General features: G+C 43.5%; 1 protein-coding gene across 1 annotated transcript in view; it reads left to right on the top strand.

The window, feature by feature from the left end:
• Positions 1-17,467, top strand: part of LOC143286309 (uncharacterized) — a 481,716-nt gene that overhangs the window by 446,924 nt on the left and 17,325 nt on the right. Inside the window, exons 14-15 of the mRNA XM_076593847.1 lie at positions 8,794-8,923; positions 17,324-17,403. Of these exons, the coding sequence (XP_076449962.1) occupies positions 8,794-8,923; positions 17,324-17,403 (210 nt within the window). The remainder of the gene's footprint in view (positions 1-8,793; positions 8,924-17,323; positions 17,404-17,467) is intronic.

Raw genomic sequence — 17,467 nt, 5'->3', positions numbered from 1 at the left:
ATGATGATTATAAAAAAAATATATATATATATATATAAAAGAAGTGAATATGAAGAAGGTCAGTGATGATCAGGATGATGACTGTGGTGAATGGCAGCACGAAAGAGGAGGTGGAGAAAGAGGACACTAATAGATAACACTACAACCAGTTATAGGCACTATAGTTCATTCAGAACACAGATCACGGCACTGTAATTCATTCAGAACACAGATCACGGCACTATAGTTCATTCAGAACACAGATCAGGGCACTATAGTTCATTCAGAACACAGATCACGGCACAGATCACGGCACTATAGTTCATTCAGAACACAGATCACGGGACTATAGTTCATTCAGAACACAGATCACGGGACTATAGTTCATTCAGAACACAGATCACGGCACTATAGTTCATTCAGAACACAGATCACGGCACTATAATTCATTCAGATCACAGATCACGGGACTATAGTTCATTCAGAACACAGATCACGGCACTGTAGTTCATTCAGAACACAGATCACGGCACTGTAGTTCATTCAGATCACAGATCACGGCACTATAATTCATTCAGAACACAGATCACGGGACTATAGTTCATTCAGAACACAGATCACGGCACTATAATGCATTCAGATCACAGATCACGGCACTACAATGCATTCAGAACACAGATCACGGCACTATAATTCATTCAGAACACAGATCACGGCACTATAATGCATTCAGATCACGGCACTATAGTTCATTCAGAACACAGATCACGGCACTATAATGCATTCAGATCACGGCACTATAGTTCATTCAGAACACAGATCACGGCACTATAATTCATTCAGAACACAGATCACGGCACTATAATGCATTCAGATCACGGCACTATAGTTCATTCAGAACACAGATCACGGCACTATAGTTCATTCAGAACACAGATCACGGCACTATAATTCATTCAGAACACAGATCACGGCACTATAGTTCATTCAGAACACAGATCACGGCACTATAATTCATTCAGAACACAGATCACGGCACTATAGTTCATTCAGAACACAGCACTATAATTCATTCAGAACACAGCACTATAATTCATTCAGAACACAGCACTATAGTTCATTCAGAACACAGATCACGGCACTATAGTTCATTCAGAACACAGATCACGGCACTATAATTCATTCAGAACACAGATCACGGCACTATAATGCATTCAGAACACAGATCACCCCCGAAAACGTGGTATGGCTGCATACATGGCAGGGTAAATACGAACATACACGTAAAAGCCCACTCGTGTACATACGAGTGAACGTGGGAGTTGCAGCCCACGAACGAAGAAGAAGAGAAGAACACAGATCGATGCCGAAAAGTTCTCAACCCCACTGAACAAAACCTTCAGTAGAATTACAGAAAAATGTCCCAGTATCCCAGTAATTTTTTTTTTTAACTCTCTCCATACGAACGGCGAAAGAGATGACGTTATCAGCATTTCACCTCATTTACCATCATCAAAATATTGCAAGCGGAAGGCTCTTATACTGAAGAGGTGAATGTTGACAAAGAATACCACAATTCTGACGAGGGAAGCTAAAGGTTGGGTCATTCAGACACCCACTGGACATCCGAGGGGTCTGTGTAGAGGAGAAGAGAGGACTGGCCGTACTGAGTGAGTTAATCACAACAATGAAGGAGAAAGGGCATCCCCCCCCCCCCCCCCGCCCCCATCCCCCGCCCCCCGTTACTGGGCAGTTTCAGTTTCAGTTTCTCAAGGAGGCGTCACTGCGTTCGGACAAACCCATACACTCTGACCGGCAGCATAACCCAACACGCTTGGTCAAGCCTCGAGTGCCTGCGTGTAGTTATATCAGAGTTGGTTTCTTCTTCTGAATTTAACCAGAGGACAAAGTCTCGTTGCCGTGGGTTCTTTTTCAGTGCGCCAAGGGCGTGCTGCACATGGGGCCTTGATTTATATATCGTCTCATCCGAATGACCAGTCTCTTCGCTTTGATTTTCCTGTCAAACATGGGAGAAAGGGCACAGGGATACACGAGAAGACTGTGAAGTGGTGGCGTAGTGATCATGCACACACGACGAGGAAGCGATTGTCCATGGGTTTGAATCCCATGTATACGGACCGGGATTTATACCCACCTCCCCTCCACTGGACCTTCGAGTGGGAGTCTGGGTGCTAGTCTTTCCGGTGAGACGACAAACCGAGGTCCCGTGTGCAGCTTGTGGTTTGCGCACGTAAACGAACGCCCGATTACAAAGGGATTGTCACTGGCAAAATTATGTCGAACAGTTCCTATTCGTAGTTGGACAAATACATTGGCGGACAGGAAAAAAAAAATCAACAAAAATTGGGTGGGGCTGCATCGTGGTAACAAAGAAGTAATACAACACATTTTCATCAAAACCGAAAACGAAAGTTGAAGTGCAAATTCGTATAATCCTTTAGGACACAGAGTGGGCAGCCAAAAACAAAAAAAAAGACGAAACAAAACAAAAACAAACAAAAATAAAGAAAGACGGAACAAAAACAACTTCATCAAAACATACAGAAAAGCTGAAGTGTAAATTTTTATCATTCTTTTGGACGCAAGGTTTTCAACGGGACGCAACCCTCAAATCAGCAAGTCACTAGTCAATGGTGAGTGTGGTGGTTACCGTTCCTGTCAAATCATTCGCCACGTCTCAGCCACACAAAGTTGATAACCCAGCTAATAATGCAAAATCAGAGTCGAAAATGTTGAAGGTCCCGTCGCCTGTTACGGCCATCGTGACGGTGAATTCATGTCCGCTGTGTCAAGGGCCCGCCACAGTAAGGCGGGGCCCAGTGCTCTCCTTCCGCCGGTTTAACCTTCCTCCACTGAAGTCAGGTACCCACTCACACCTGTGAGGAGAATCAGCTTTTCCCAAGGACACAACACCATGTCGAAACACCCTGTTCACTGGTGAACACTGGATCACAACTCAACCGATTCTGCTACGGCGCCTCTGATTTGAACTGGCCTATAATTATTTTCAGCAAGTTTTCTTCAAAAGACCAAATCATGGTATTTAATTTTTCTTGAAGTCTGTGTAACCAAACGACGTGATCTTCCAAATGGACGGGGATTCAGGCACTATCAGGTCTGACCATCAGTTGACCTGAGAGATCGGAAATATCTTCCACCCTTATCCCCTTTTATGCCAGAAAGAAAAAAGAACAGTAGAAAGTCAAAATCAATATCCAGAACAAACAGCCAAAACCTGAGAACATTGTCTAGACATATACCACTCCAGATCAAATGTGAGAATTTCCAGCCTTCCAGGGTTATTTTCCTTCTTTTTGATGATATCTTCGGTGACGTTACTATGCCCATGAATTCTATGTCAAAGGATAAACCCACCAGACTGTGCAGGGAACGAACCCGGAAACTTTCAGTTTGAAAGTCCAGCACTGTTCCCACACGGCTGTCATGCCACGCCCCCCCCCCTCCCCCCTCCACCACCACCCCCTCTCTCCCCGCCCCTCCCCCAACCCCTCTCCACCCCTTTCATTTACTTCTATTCCAGATCCGTTTAAAGAGCGCGAAAAGGACACACTGTGATAAACCATTATATTTATTTCAAATACCCAGTCTTTTTACAACAACAGAAAGTAAACGAATGGATGCACATCCTCTGCATTTTCAAAAATCATAATGTGCACCCACTCCGTCCCCAACACCCATTGTGAAGAGATTCGGGCCATGCAGAACTGAATAGCTTTAAAAGGTTTCAGCTTTTAGTGCCAACGTTCCCTCTGCTACAGATGTGGAACCCACCTTCCTATGGTCTCATTCCCTCGACAGGCGCGGACCAGGCACAGCTGGGTTTAGTTTTTAAACTTTTCACGAAAAGCAAACAAATTAAATACATATATGCACAGCTTTTGCAGCTTACCAAGCTACCTTCATGCTCCCTCTCTCGTAATGAGTAACTAGGCATACTGGCCAATCACAGTTATATTTGTTTGTGTGGGTTTTTTCGTGTGTGTGTGTGTGTGTGTATTCAATATTTAGCTTTAATGGCAGAAATATTTACAAGCACTGCATGTGTACCTTAATACGTCATTTCTCATGATTTGTGCAAAACTATCACGACAAGAAAAATAATAAGCACACTAGCATAGTGATATACGTCAATCCCAAACTTTTCACGACACAAAATACTAAACGCACAGCCTGAGATGCCAAGCCCTCCCTTGTGATGTCTCCTAAACTTTTCACGACACAAAATACTAAATCCATAGTCAGCGTAACTTGATAAGCTGTAACTCTTGTTACATTCTAAACTGTTCACGACAGAAAATGATAAATACAGAATCTCTGCAACTTGATTGGCAACAACTCGTGAGGTCTTCAGAGCCTTCCACGACGTGAACGATATATGCACTGTGTATATGACTAATATATAAAACCAACTTCGTCGCGTACCCGAAACTGTTTACATAAAAAAAATATGAACAGTCTTTGCTAATTAAAAGGCAATTCATCATGTTTCCAAAGTTTTTCATGAAAAGAAAATTAAATATACATGTACAGCATCAGCCACAAAGCCACCTTCATGGTGTGTATTCAGAACTTGTCACGACAAAGACAATAACGAACCCACAGTCTCTGTAGCTTGATAAGCCATCCCTCATAATTTCCTAAAACGTTTCAAGACAGAAAATAATATACATTCTCACTGAAGTCACTGTCCCAGAACTGTTGACGGTAAACAAACAAAAAAAAGATGATTGAACAGTCTCTGCACCTTTTGAGTCATCTCTTATTGTGTCTAACTGGACTTTTCACGACATAAACGATGCATGCACTGTGTGTGCGGCTAATGTCAAAGCCACCTTCATGACAAAAAGTGTTCATGACAAAAAAAATGAATGAAGAGTCTCTGCAACTTCACAAATTATTCCTCATGATGTCTCCAAGATTGTTCGCGAATTTTTTTTTTTTCTTTAATAAGGTAGACGATTGTGCCACTAATATTGAAGACGCTTTCATGATGTCTCTAAATCTTTTGACGACAAAAAGACATGTGTACGAAAACCCTGTCCCTGCCACAAAATGGGTTGTCCCTTAGCAAAATTCTGATGAAATTTCCACTGTGATAGTAGAACAAATACACTTGCAAGCAAAACAGCTCAGTATAAAACACCACAAAAGAGTGTCTGAGACTGGCATTAAAGCCAGCTTCGTGACCTGTGTCCCCATGTCCCTGTTAGCAGGTGCTCAGCAATGTAACACAATACAATACAGTATAGCACAATACAGTACAACACGATGCAATACAATACAATTCAATAAAACAATGAAATACGACACAATACAATGTCCGTGACCAGCACTGAAGCCACCTTCGTGACCTGTCTCTGTTAGCAGGTGCTCAAAGTATACACGACACAATACAACATAATACAATGCAATGCAACACCATACAACACAATACAGCGCCGCGCAACGTAACGCAAAGCAACATAATACAACACAATGCGATGCAATACCATACAATACAATGCAGCGGAAAACAAACACAATATAATGCAGTGCAATGCAATACCATACTATACAATGCAGCGGAAAACAAACACAATATAATGCAATGCAATACCATACAATACAATATAATGCAGCGGAAAACAAACACAATATAATGCAGTGCAATACAATACAATACAATGCAGCGGCAAAGCAAACACAATATAATGCAGTGCAATACCATACAATACAATACAATGCAGCGGAAAACAAACACAATATAATGCAATGCAATACCATACTATACAATGCAGCGGAAAACAAACACAATATAATGCAGTGCAATACCATACTATACAATGCAGCGGAAAACAAACACAATATAATGCAGTGCAATGCAATACCATACAATACAATGCAGCGGAAAACAAACACAATATAATGCAGTGCAATACAATACCATACAATACAGTGCAAGCGAAAAACACAATATAATGCAGTGCAATGCCATACAATACAATATAATGCAGCGGAAAACAAACACAATATAATGCAATGCAATGCAATACCATACAATGCAATGCAGTGCAAAGCAAAACACAATATAATGCAATGCAATACCATACAATACAATGCAGCGGAAAACAAACACAATATAATGCAGTGCAATGCAATACCATACAATACAATGCAGCGGAAAACAAACACAATATAATGCAATGCAATGCAATACCATACAATACAATGCAGCGGAAAACAAACACAATATAATGCAGTGCAATACAATACCATACAATACAATGCAGCGGAAAACAAACACAATATAATGCAATGCAATGCAATACCATACAATACAATGCAGCGGAAAACAAACACAATATAATGCAGTGCAATACCATACAATACAATGCAGCGGAAAACAAACACAATATAATGCAATGCAATACCATACTATACAATGCAGCGGAAAACAAACACAATATAATGCAGTGCAATGCAATACCATACAATACAATATAATGCAGTGCAATGCAATACCATACAATACAATATAATGCAGTGCAATGCAATACCATACAATACAATATAATGCAGTGCAATGCAATACCATACAATACAATATAATGCAGTGCAATGCAATACCATACAATAAAATGCAGCGGAAAACAAACACAATATAATGCAGTGCAATGCAATACCATACAATACAATATAATGCAGTGCAATGCAATACCATACAATACAATATAATGCAGTGCAATGCAATACCATACAATACAATATAATGCAGTGCAATGCAATACCATACAATAAAATGCAGCGGAAAACAAACACAATATAATGCAGTGCAATGCAATACCATACAATACAATATAATGCAATGCAATGCAATACCATACAATACAATGCAGCGGAAAACAAACACAATATAATGCAGTGCAATACCATACAATACAATGCAGCGGAAAACAAACACAATATAATGCAATGCAATGCAATACCATACAATACAATGCAGCGGAAAACAAACACAATATAATGCAGTGCAATGCAATACCATACAATGCAATGCAGTGCAAAGCAAAACACAATATAATGCAGTGCAATGCCATACAACAAAACAGCGCAGTGCAGCACAACACGTCACAACACAACACAACGTGTGAGCGGCACAGAAGCCACATCCATGACCTGTGTCCCCCTGTCCCTTTGAACAGGTGGTCCGGGCCAGGCCAGAGAGGGGGCGGTGACAGGTGGAACCAGAAGAGGTACCTCTGTGTGTGTGTGTGTGTGTGTGTGTGTGTGTGTGTGCTGGCGCGTGCGTGTGTGTGTGTGTTTTATTTCTTGTATGCATTTCAGTTTCTTTTATCCATGATACCAATGTCGTTGCTCTATATCCTCTATACCCCAACAGCGCTCAAAGGATCAATTATTCTTGATTCTTGTGTGTGTTTTCTATTCAGGATACGGTCACAAGATCATCGTTGAGAATAGGTTGACTACACGGGGTGAAGATGTCAGTCACCATTCTCTGTTTTTCTCTTACGGTGGCATTATTTTTTTTGTTCCGTGGAACCAGCGACACCAGTGAAAACTGTACAAAGTGCACTGACTGCACTTCAGATTCATGGCACGTTCATCTCGTTACACCGAAGTTCAGTTCAGCATCGATGGGGTTAAAGAGGCACAGCATTTCAGATGGAAGTCGTAGCTGGGTAACTTCGGAGAAGGGACAGGGTTTGAAAAAAAAATTAAAAGAGAGAGAGAGAAGTCAGTAAAAGCCTGCGTTGCCTGTCCCAGAAGGGTAAAAACCAAGCGATCAGAAAATGCGATCACTGGTCGCCCTTTCTCTGCAAGCAATGTTTCCTTGTTTTTATCATAATGATAATCATCATCATTATCATCATCATCTTCATCATTATTATTATTGTTATTGTTATTATTACTATTGTTGTTTTAGTTTTTAATGTTTATGACTGGTAAGACATGACTGCAAAGTTCACTTGACTGGTAAGACATGACTGCAAACATAGTTCACTTGACTGGTAAGACATGACTGCAAACATAGTTCACTTGACTGGTAAGACATGACTGCAAACATAGTTCACTTGACTGGTAAGACATGACTGCAAACATAGTTCACGAGACTGCTAAGACATGACTGCAAACATAGTTCACGAGACTGCTAAGACATGACTTGAAACAAAGTTCACTGACCTGACTAAGGTTAGACACGACTGGAAACAAAGTTCACTGACCTGACTAAGGTTAGACACGACTGGAAACAAAGTTCACTGACCTGACTAAGGTTAGACACGACTGGAAACAAAGTTCACTGACATGACTAAGGTTAGACATGACTGCAAAGTTCACTTGACTTGACAAAGGTTAGACATGACTGCAAACAAAGTTCACTGACTTGACTAAGGTTACCCATGACTGGAAACAAAGTTCACTGACCTGACTAAGGTTAGACATGACTGGAAACAAAGTTCACTGATTTTACTAAGGTTAGACATGACTGAAAACAAAGTTCACTGACTTGACTAAGGTTAGATATGACTGGAAACAAAGTTCACTGACCTGATTAAGGTTACCCATGACTGCAAACAAAGTTCACTGACCTGACTAAGGTTACCCATGACTGCAAACAAAGTTCACTTGACTCCAAAGGGCAGGACACAAAGGGCGAAAAGTAAGGCAAGACATAACTGGAAACAAACTTCACTTCACTTCACTTCACTCCCTAGGGTCCGCGAGTCCCTTGGAACAGGGCCAAGGGAACAGTACCACCACCACCACCACCAGCACGGCAGGAGGGGGAGGGTCCTCCGGGGCCCCAGCCAAGAAGAGGTTCGGGTGGAGTCACCGCTCCAGCTCCTTGGAGATCGAGGACAGGAAGCTCCGGCACCGCAGTCTGTCGCCCAACGGGTCCCCGGTAAGACATTCCATTCCACGTGTGTCGGGGCTGGTTCTGGGGGGGTGGGGGGGTGGTGGAGCTTGTGGCTTCTGTGCTGGTCATAGAGAGTTTGTTGTGGTGTGTTGTGTTGTACTGTGGTGTGGTGTGGTGTGGTGTGGTGTGTTGTGTTTACTGTGTTGTGTTGTACTGTGGTGTGGTGTGGTGTCGTGTGGTGTGTTGTGTTTACTGTGTTGTGTTGTACTGTGGTGTGGTGTGGTGTCGTGTGGTGTGTTGTGTTTACTGTGTTGTGTTGTACTGTGGTGTGGTGTGGTGTGGTGTGTTTACTGTGTTGTGTTGTACTGTGGTGTGGTGTGGTGTGGTGTGTTTACTGTGTTGTACTGTGGTGTGGTGTGGTGTGTTGTGTTTACTGTGTTGTGTTGTACTGTGGTGTGGTGTGGTGTCGTGTGGTGTGTTGTGTTTACTGTGTTGTGTTGTACTGTGGTGTGGTGTGGTGTGGTGTGTTTACTGTGTTGTGTTGTACTGTGGTGTGGTGTGGTGTGGTGTGTTTACTGTGTTGTACTGTGGTGTGGTGTGGTGTGGTGTGTTTACTGTGTTGTGTTGTACTGTGGTGTGGTGTGGTGTGGTGTGTTTACTGTGTTGTGTTGTACTGTGGTGTGGTGTGGTGTGGTGTGTTTACTGTGTTGTGTTGTACTGTGGTGTGGTGTGGTGTGTTTACTGTGTTGTGTTGTACTGTGGTGTGGTGTGGTGTGGTGTGTTTACTGTGTTGTGTTGTACTGTGGTGTGGTGTGGTGTGGTGTGTTTACTGTGTTGTACTGTGGTGTGGTGTGGTGTGGTGTGTTTACTGTGTTGTGTTGTACTGTGGTGTGGTGTGGTGTGGTGTGTGGTGTGGTGTGGTGTGTTTACTGTGTTGTACTGTGGTGTGGTGTGTTTACTGTGTTGTACTGTGGTGTGGTGTGGTGTGGTGTGGTGTATTTACTGTGTTGTGTTGTACTGTGGTGTGGTGTGATGTGGTGTGTTTACTGTGTTGTGTTGTACTGTGGTGTGGTGTGGTGTGGTGTGTGGTGTGGTGTGGTGTGTTTACTGTGTTGTACTGTGGTGTGGTGTGGTGTGGTGTGTTTACTGTGTTGTACTGTGGTGTGGTTTACTGTGTTGTACTGTGGTGTGGTGTGGTGTGGTGTGTTTACTGTGTTGTGTTGTACTGTGGTGTGGTGTGGTGTCGTGTGGTGTGGTGTGGTGTGTTTACTGTGTTGTACTGTGGTGTGGTGTGGTGTGGTGTGTTTACTGTGTTGTACTGTGGTGTGGTGTGGTTTACTGTGTTGTACTGTGGTGTGGTGTGGTGTGTTTACTGTGTTGTGTTGTACTGTGGTGTGGTGTGGTGTGGTGTGTTTACTGTGTTGTGTTGTACTGTGGTGTGGTGTGGTGTGGTGTGGTGTGGTGTGTTTACTGTGTTGTGTTGTTCTGTGGTGTGGTGTGGTGTGTTTACTGTGTTGTGTTGTACTGTGGTGTGGTGTGGTGTGGTGTGGTGTGTTTACTGTGTTGTGTTGTACTGTGGTGTGGTGTGGTGTGGTGTGGTGTGGTGTGTTTACTGTGTTGTGTTGTTCTGTGGTGTGGTGTGGTGTGTTTACTGTGTTGTGTTGTACTGTGGTGTGGTGTGGTGTGGTGTGTTTACTGTGTTGTGTTGTACTGTGGTGTGGTGTGGTGTGGTGTGGTGTGGTGTGGTGTGTTTACTGTGTTGTGTTGTTCTGTGGTGTGGTGTGGTGTGTTTACTGTGTTGTGTTGTACTGTGGTGTGGTGTGGTGTGGTGTGTTTACTGTGTTGTGTTGTACTGTGGTGTGGTGTGGTGTGGTGTGGTGTGGTGTGTTTACTGTGTTGTGTTGTTCTGTGGTGTGTTGTGGTGTGTTTACTGTGTTGTACTGTGGTGTGGTGTGGTGTGGTGTGGTGTGTTTACTGTGTTGTACTGTGGTGTGGTGTGGTGTGGTGTGGTGTGGTGTGGTGTGGTGTGGTGTGGTGTGTTGTACTGTGGTGTGGTGTGGTGTGGTGTGGTGTGGTGTGTTTACTGTGTTGTGTTGTACTGTGTTGTGGTGTGGTGTGGTGTGGTGTGTTTACTGTGTTGTGTTGTACTGTGTTGTGTTGTGTTTACTGTGTTGTGTGTTGTTTACTGTGTTCTGTTGTGCTGTTTACTGTGTTGTGGTGCACTGTGCTTTTTTACTGTGTTACACTGTGTTGTACTGTACTGTGTTCTGTGTATTGTGTTGTGTTGTACTGTATAGTGTTGTACTGTTCTGTGTATTGTGTTGTGTTGTACTGTTCTGTGTATAGTGTTGTGTTGTACTGTTCTGTGTATTGTGTTGTACTGTACTGTTCTGTGTATTGTGTTGTACTGTTCTGTGTATAGTGTTGTACTGTACTGTGTATAGTGTTGTACTGTACTGTTCTGTGTATAGTGTTGTACTGTACTGTTCTGTGTATAGTGTTGTGTTGTACTGTTCTGTGTATTGTGTTGTACTGTTCTGTGTATAGTGTTGTACTGTACTGTTCTGTGTATAGTGTTGTGTTGTACTGTTCTGTGTATTGTGTTGTGTTGTACTGTTCTGTGTATAGTGTTGTGTTGTACTGTTCTGTGTATAGTGTTGTGTTGTACTGTTCTGTGTATAGTGTTGTGTTGTACTGTTCCGTGTATAGTGTTGTGTTGTACTGTTCTGTGTATAGTGTTGTGTTGTACTGTTCTGTGTATAGTGTTGTACTGTACTGTGTTCTGTGTATTGTGTTGTACTGTACTGTGTTCTGTGTATTGTGTTGTGTTGTACTGTACTGTGTTCTGTGTATTGTGTTGTGTTGTACTGTTCTGTGTATAGTGTTGTACTGTTCTGTGTATAGTGTTGTGTTGTACTGTTCTGTGTATAGTGTTGTACTGTTCTGTGTATAGTGTTGTGTTGTACTGTTCTGTGTATAGTGTTGTACTGTACTGTGTTCTGTGTATTGTGTTGTGTTGTACTGTTCTGTGTATAGTGTTGTACTGTTCTGTGTATAGTGTTGTGTTGTACTGTTCTGTGTATAGTGTTGTACTGTTCTGTGTATAGTGTTGTGTTGTACTGTTCTGTGTATAGTGTTGTACTGTTCTGTGTATAGTGTTGTGTTGTACTGTTCTGTGTATAGTGTTGTACTGTACTGTGTATAGTGTTGTGTTGTACTGTTCTGTGTATAGTGTTGTACTGTACTGTTCTGTGTTGTGTTGTGTTGTACTGTTCTGTGTATAGTGTTGTACTGTACTGTTTTGTGTTGTGTTGCGTTGTGTCAGTCATTGAAGACGAATTTCATTTTGTTACGGAATGTCCGATATATGCTGAATTACGTATTTTAAAAAATGATAATTCAAAATGAAGAAAAAAAAAGGCCCCAAAAGTATGTTCCCCAAAATCTGTTTTCGGTTTCCGCAGTTTACTAAATGGTGGGGGGGGGGGGTTGAGCTTCAGCTGGCATGCCTGACAGTCTTTCAGTCGTATCAATCCTTTCTCACTGCGGTGCTGCAAAGGAGAGGGGTTAAAAGGAAGCCTGAATCACCCAGTACCATTTTCAGCATCCAGTTTATCCATTGGGATTTTTCTCTTCTTTTTTTTTATGGCAGAGGGGAGTATTGATAAGCCTGCCACCCCAGTCCCCGTAAATCTGAGAAAAAATAACATGAAAAAAGGGGCGAGGGGTGGGGAGCTGGGTGGGATACGTCGCTCCCTTCTCTCTCTCTCTCTCTCTCTCTCTCTCTGACAGTGGAACACAGCCTATGGTACTGCCTAACAGTAGAACACAGTATACCGTACTGCCTGACAGTAGAACACAGTATACCATACTGCCTGACAGTAGAACACAATCTACCGTACTGCCTGACAGTAGAACACAATATACCGTACTGCCTGACAGTAGAACACAACATACCGTACTGTCTGACAGTAGAACACAATATACCATACTACCTGACAGTAGAACACAATATACCGTACTGCCTGACAGTAGAACACAATATACCGTACTGCCTGACAGTAGAACACAATATACCGTACTGCCTGACAGTAGAACACAACATACCGTACTACCTGACAGTAGAACACAACATACCGTACTGCCTGACAGTAGAACACAACATACCGTACTGCCTGACAGTAGAACACAATCTACGGTAGTGCCTGACAGTAGAACACAATCTACGAGACTGACAGTAGAACACAATATACCGTACTGCCTGACAGTAGAACACAACATACCGTACTGCCTGACAGTAGAACACAACATACCGTACTACCTGACAGTAGAACACAGTATACCGTACTGCCTGACAGTAGAACACAACATACCGTACTGCCTGACAGTAGAACACAACATACTGTACTGTCTGACAGTAGAACACAATCTACGGTACTGTCTGACAGTAGAACACAATATACCGTACTACCTGACAGTAGAACACAATATACCGTACTGCCTGACAGTAGAACACAATATACCGTACTGCCTGACAGTAGAACACAACATACTGTACTGTCTGACAGTAGAACACAATCTACCGTACTGCCTGACAGTAGAACACAATAAACCATACTGCCTGACAGTAGAACACAATATACCGTTCTACCTGACAGTAGAACACAATCTACGGTACTGTCTGACAGTAGAACACAATATACCGTACTGTCTGACAGTAAAATACGATATACCGTACTGTCTGTCAGTAGAACACAATATACGGTACTGTCTGACAGTAGAACACAATCTACGGTACTGCCTGACAGTAGAACACAATCTACGAGACTGACAGTAGAACACAATATACCGTACTGTCTGATAGTAAAATACAACATATCGTACTGTCTGACAGTAGAACATAATATACGGTACTGTCTGACAGTAAAATACGATATACCGTACTGTCTGTCAGTAGAACACAATATACGGTACTGTCTGACAGTAGAACACAACATATCGTACTGTCTGACAGTAAAATACGATATACCGTACTGTCTGACAGTAGAACACAATATACCGTACTACCTGACAGTAGAACACAATATACCGTACTGTCTGACAGTAAAATACGATATACCGTACTGTCTGTCAGTAGAACACAATATACGGTACTGCCTGACAGTAGAACACAATCTACGGTACTGCCTGACAGTAGAACACAATCTACGAGACTGACAGTAGAACACAATATACCGTACTGTCTGACAGTAAAATACAATATACCGTACTGTCTGTCAGTAGAACACAACATATCGTACTGTCTGACAGTAGAACACAATATACCGTACTGCCTGACAGTAGAACACAATATACGGTACTGCCAAACAGTAGAACACAATCTACGAGATTGACAGTAGAACACAATATACCGTACTGTCTGACAGTAGAACACAACATACCGTACTGTCTGACAGTAGAACACAATCTACCGTACTGCCTGACAGTAGAACACAATATACCATACTGCCTGACAGTAGAACACAATGTACCGTACTGTCTGACAGTAGAACACAATCTACCGTACTGCCTGACAGTAGAACACAATATACCATACTGCCTGACAGTAGAACACAATCTACGGTACTGTCTGACAGTAGAACACAATCTACCGTACTGTCTGACAGTAGAACACATACACCGTACTACCTGACAGTAGAACACAATATACCGTACTGCCTGACAGTAGAACACAACACACCGTACTGCCTGACAGTAGAACACAATATACCGTACTGCCTGACAGTAGAACACAATACACCGTACTGCCTGACAGTAGAACACAATACACCGTACTGCCTGACAGTAGAACACAATCTACCGTACTGCCTGACAGTAGAACACAATCTACCGTACTGCCTGACAGTAGAACACAATATACCGTACTGTCTGACAGTAGAACACAATCTACCGTACTGCCTGACAGTAGAACACAACATACCGTACTACCTGACAGTAGAACACAATATACCGTACTGCCTGACAGTAGAACACAACATACTGTACTGCCTGACAGTAGAACACAATATACCGTACTGCCTGACAGTAGAACACAATATACCGTACTGTCTGACAGTAGAACACAATATACCGTACTGTCTCACAGTAGAACACAATCTACGAGACTGACAGTGGAACACAACATACGATATTGCCTGGACTGAAACTGCCCCTTCTCGCCCATTGCCCCGAGCTCATAGGACCTGACACTAAGAGGACTTGACACGACAGGCGGATTGCCAAAAGGGCTGATTGACAACTGGGATCGTCAGTTTCATGGGTTCTCTCTCTCTCTCTCACACACACACACACACACACACACACACACACACACACACACACATCGTGCGCACCTCTCTCTCGCTCTCTCTCTCTCACACACACACACACACACACACACACACACACACAATCACGCGCACGTACACACATTTGCACGCACGCACACATACACACAAACACACAATACGCACGCACGCGCGCGTAAACGTACGCACACACACACAAACACGTCATACATGCACAAGTACATTCTCTCTCTCTCTCTCTCTCTCTCTCTCTCTCTCTCTCTCTCTCTTACACACACACACACACACACACACACACACACACACACTCACACACACACACACACACACACACACACACACATAATCAACGCATGATTAATGCCCCCACCCCCACTCCCACACCCACCCCTCTACCACCCTCCTACCCCCCGCCCCCCCCCCCCACCCCCCCACACACACACAACCCTCCGTCCAGTATCTTCAAGAGTTGAGGGAGGGAAGCGCTGAAGCAGCAGAGAAGATAAGACCCCCCCACCCCCCACCCCCACCCCACTGCCCCCCACCCGCACCCCACCCCCCGTCACTCTGCCTTTAGTACCGTTAACTGGGCACGATTCCTCCACTGTAATTGTGAGTGTTAACGACCTGTTGGCATTTCAACCCTTGAGGTCAAGTTGTTCGTGGCTGGGCTGTGGTCTTTTCCGTGAAAGGTGGTGTGCTGGAGGCGTTGGTCCTGTGACTCCTTCCACGGACCTCGGGGCGTTTGATGGGCCCCTGGGGCGTGCTGGGAAGAGTGCAGTCCGTGTTGTTTATGGTCGCGCCGACGACGAAGGTCCAGGCGGCCCCTCACAACTGGAGGTCTGACCGCTGGATGGACACATTTATCGTGTCTGGGTTTTTTGTTGTTTTTCTTTCTGACCATCGTGAGATAACGAGGAATGGACTGGGGACTGGGAGGCTTATCAATACCCAGAACCTTGATGAGACACGTTCAGGATCCAAAACTTGAACAACCTGACATTTAGGGCTTTTTACCAGAAGGTCGTAATCGTCACCACCACCACTACCTCCACCTGACATTTAGAGCTTTTTACTAGAAGGTCGTAATCGTCACCACCACCACTACCTCCGCCTTACATTTAGGGCTTTTTACCAGAAGGTCGTAATCGTCACCACCACCACTACCTCCGCCTTACATTTAGAGCTTTTTACTAGAAGGTCGTAATCGTCACCACCACCACTACCTCCACCTGACATTTAGAGCTTTTTACTAGAAGGTCGTAATCGTCACCACCACCACTACCTCCGCCTTACATTTAGAGCTTTTTACTAGAAGGTCGTAATCGTCACCACCACCACTACCTCCGCCTTACATTTAGATCTTTTTACCAGAAGGTCGTAATCGTCACCACCACCACTACCTCCACCTGACATTTAGGGCTTTTTACCAGAAGGTCGTAATCGTCACCACCACCACTACCTCCGCCTGACATTTAGAGCTTTTTACTAGAAGGTCGTAATCGTCACCACCACCACTACCTCCACCTGACATTTAGGGCTTTTTACTAGAAGGTCGTAATCTTCACCACCACCACCACCACCGACAACAATTATCGTACCCTGTGCATACATGCACGCGCCGCGATCGCGCGTACTGTAATCACACGCGTGCATACTTACGGGCGGACTCACGTACGCACGCACACACACATTGTTGTATGAACGCACTCACGCACACTCATGCATGTACACACTCACACTCATGCACGTATGCACAGACACACACACACACACACACACACAACACAACACAACACAACACAACACACACACACACACACACACACACACACAACACAACACCACACCACACCACACAACACAACACCACACCACACCACACCACACCACACAACACAACACAACACAACACACACACACACACACACACACACACACACACACACACACACAAACAAACAAACAAACAAACACACTCGTGTATAAACACACGCGTACACTCACTCTACAAGTCCTTGTCATGATTATAATCACTCTTTCTACACACAAATTTCTTTATTTATTCTCTTTTTCTTTGGTGGTTGTTGTTTTTCAGAAAATCAAGAAGAAAGACCTGGAAGTGTACATTGTACTGTACCATTTCAGAGGCAAAGAAAAAGATGACATGGACCTCAGGTAAGATTACGATGTCTCTTTTATCATGCATGGGTCAGTGGGTGTTTCCTGTCTTGTCACATAC

The sequence above is a fragment of the Babylonia areolata genome, chromosome 10, assembly GCF_041734735.1.
Source record: "Babylonia areolata isolate BAREFJ2019XMU chromosome 10, ASM4173473v1, whole genome shotgun sequence".
Taxonomy (NCBI): domain Eukaryota; kingdom Metazoa; phylum Mollusca; class Gastropoda; order Neogastropoda; family Buccinidae; genus Babylonia; species Babylonia areolata.
Note: the sequence above shows the minus strand (reverse complement) of the source record. Positions and strands in the feature narration are given on the sequence as shown.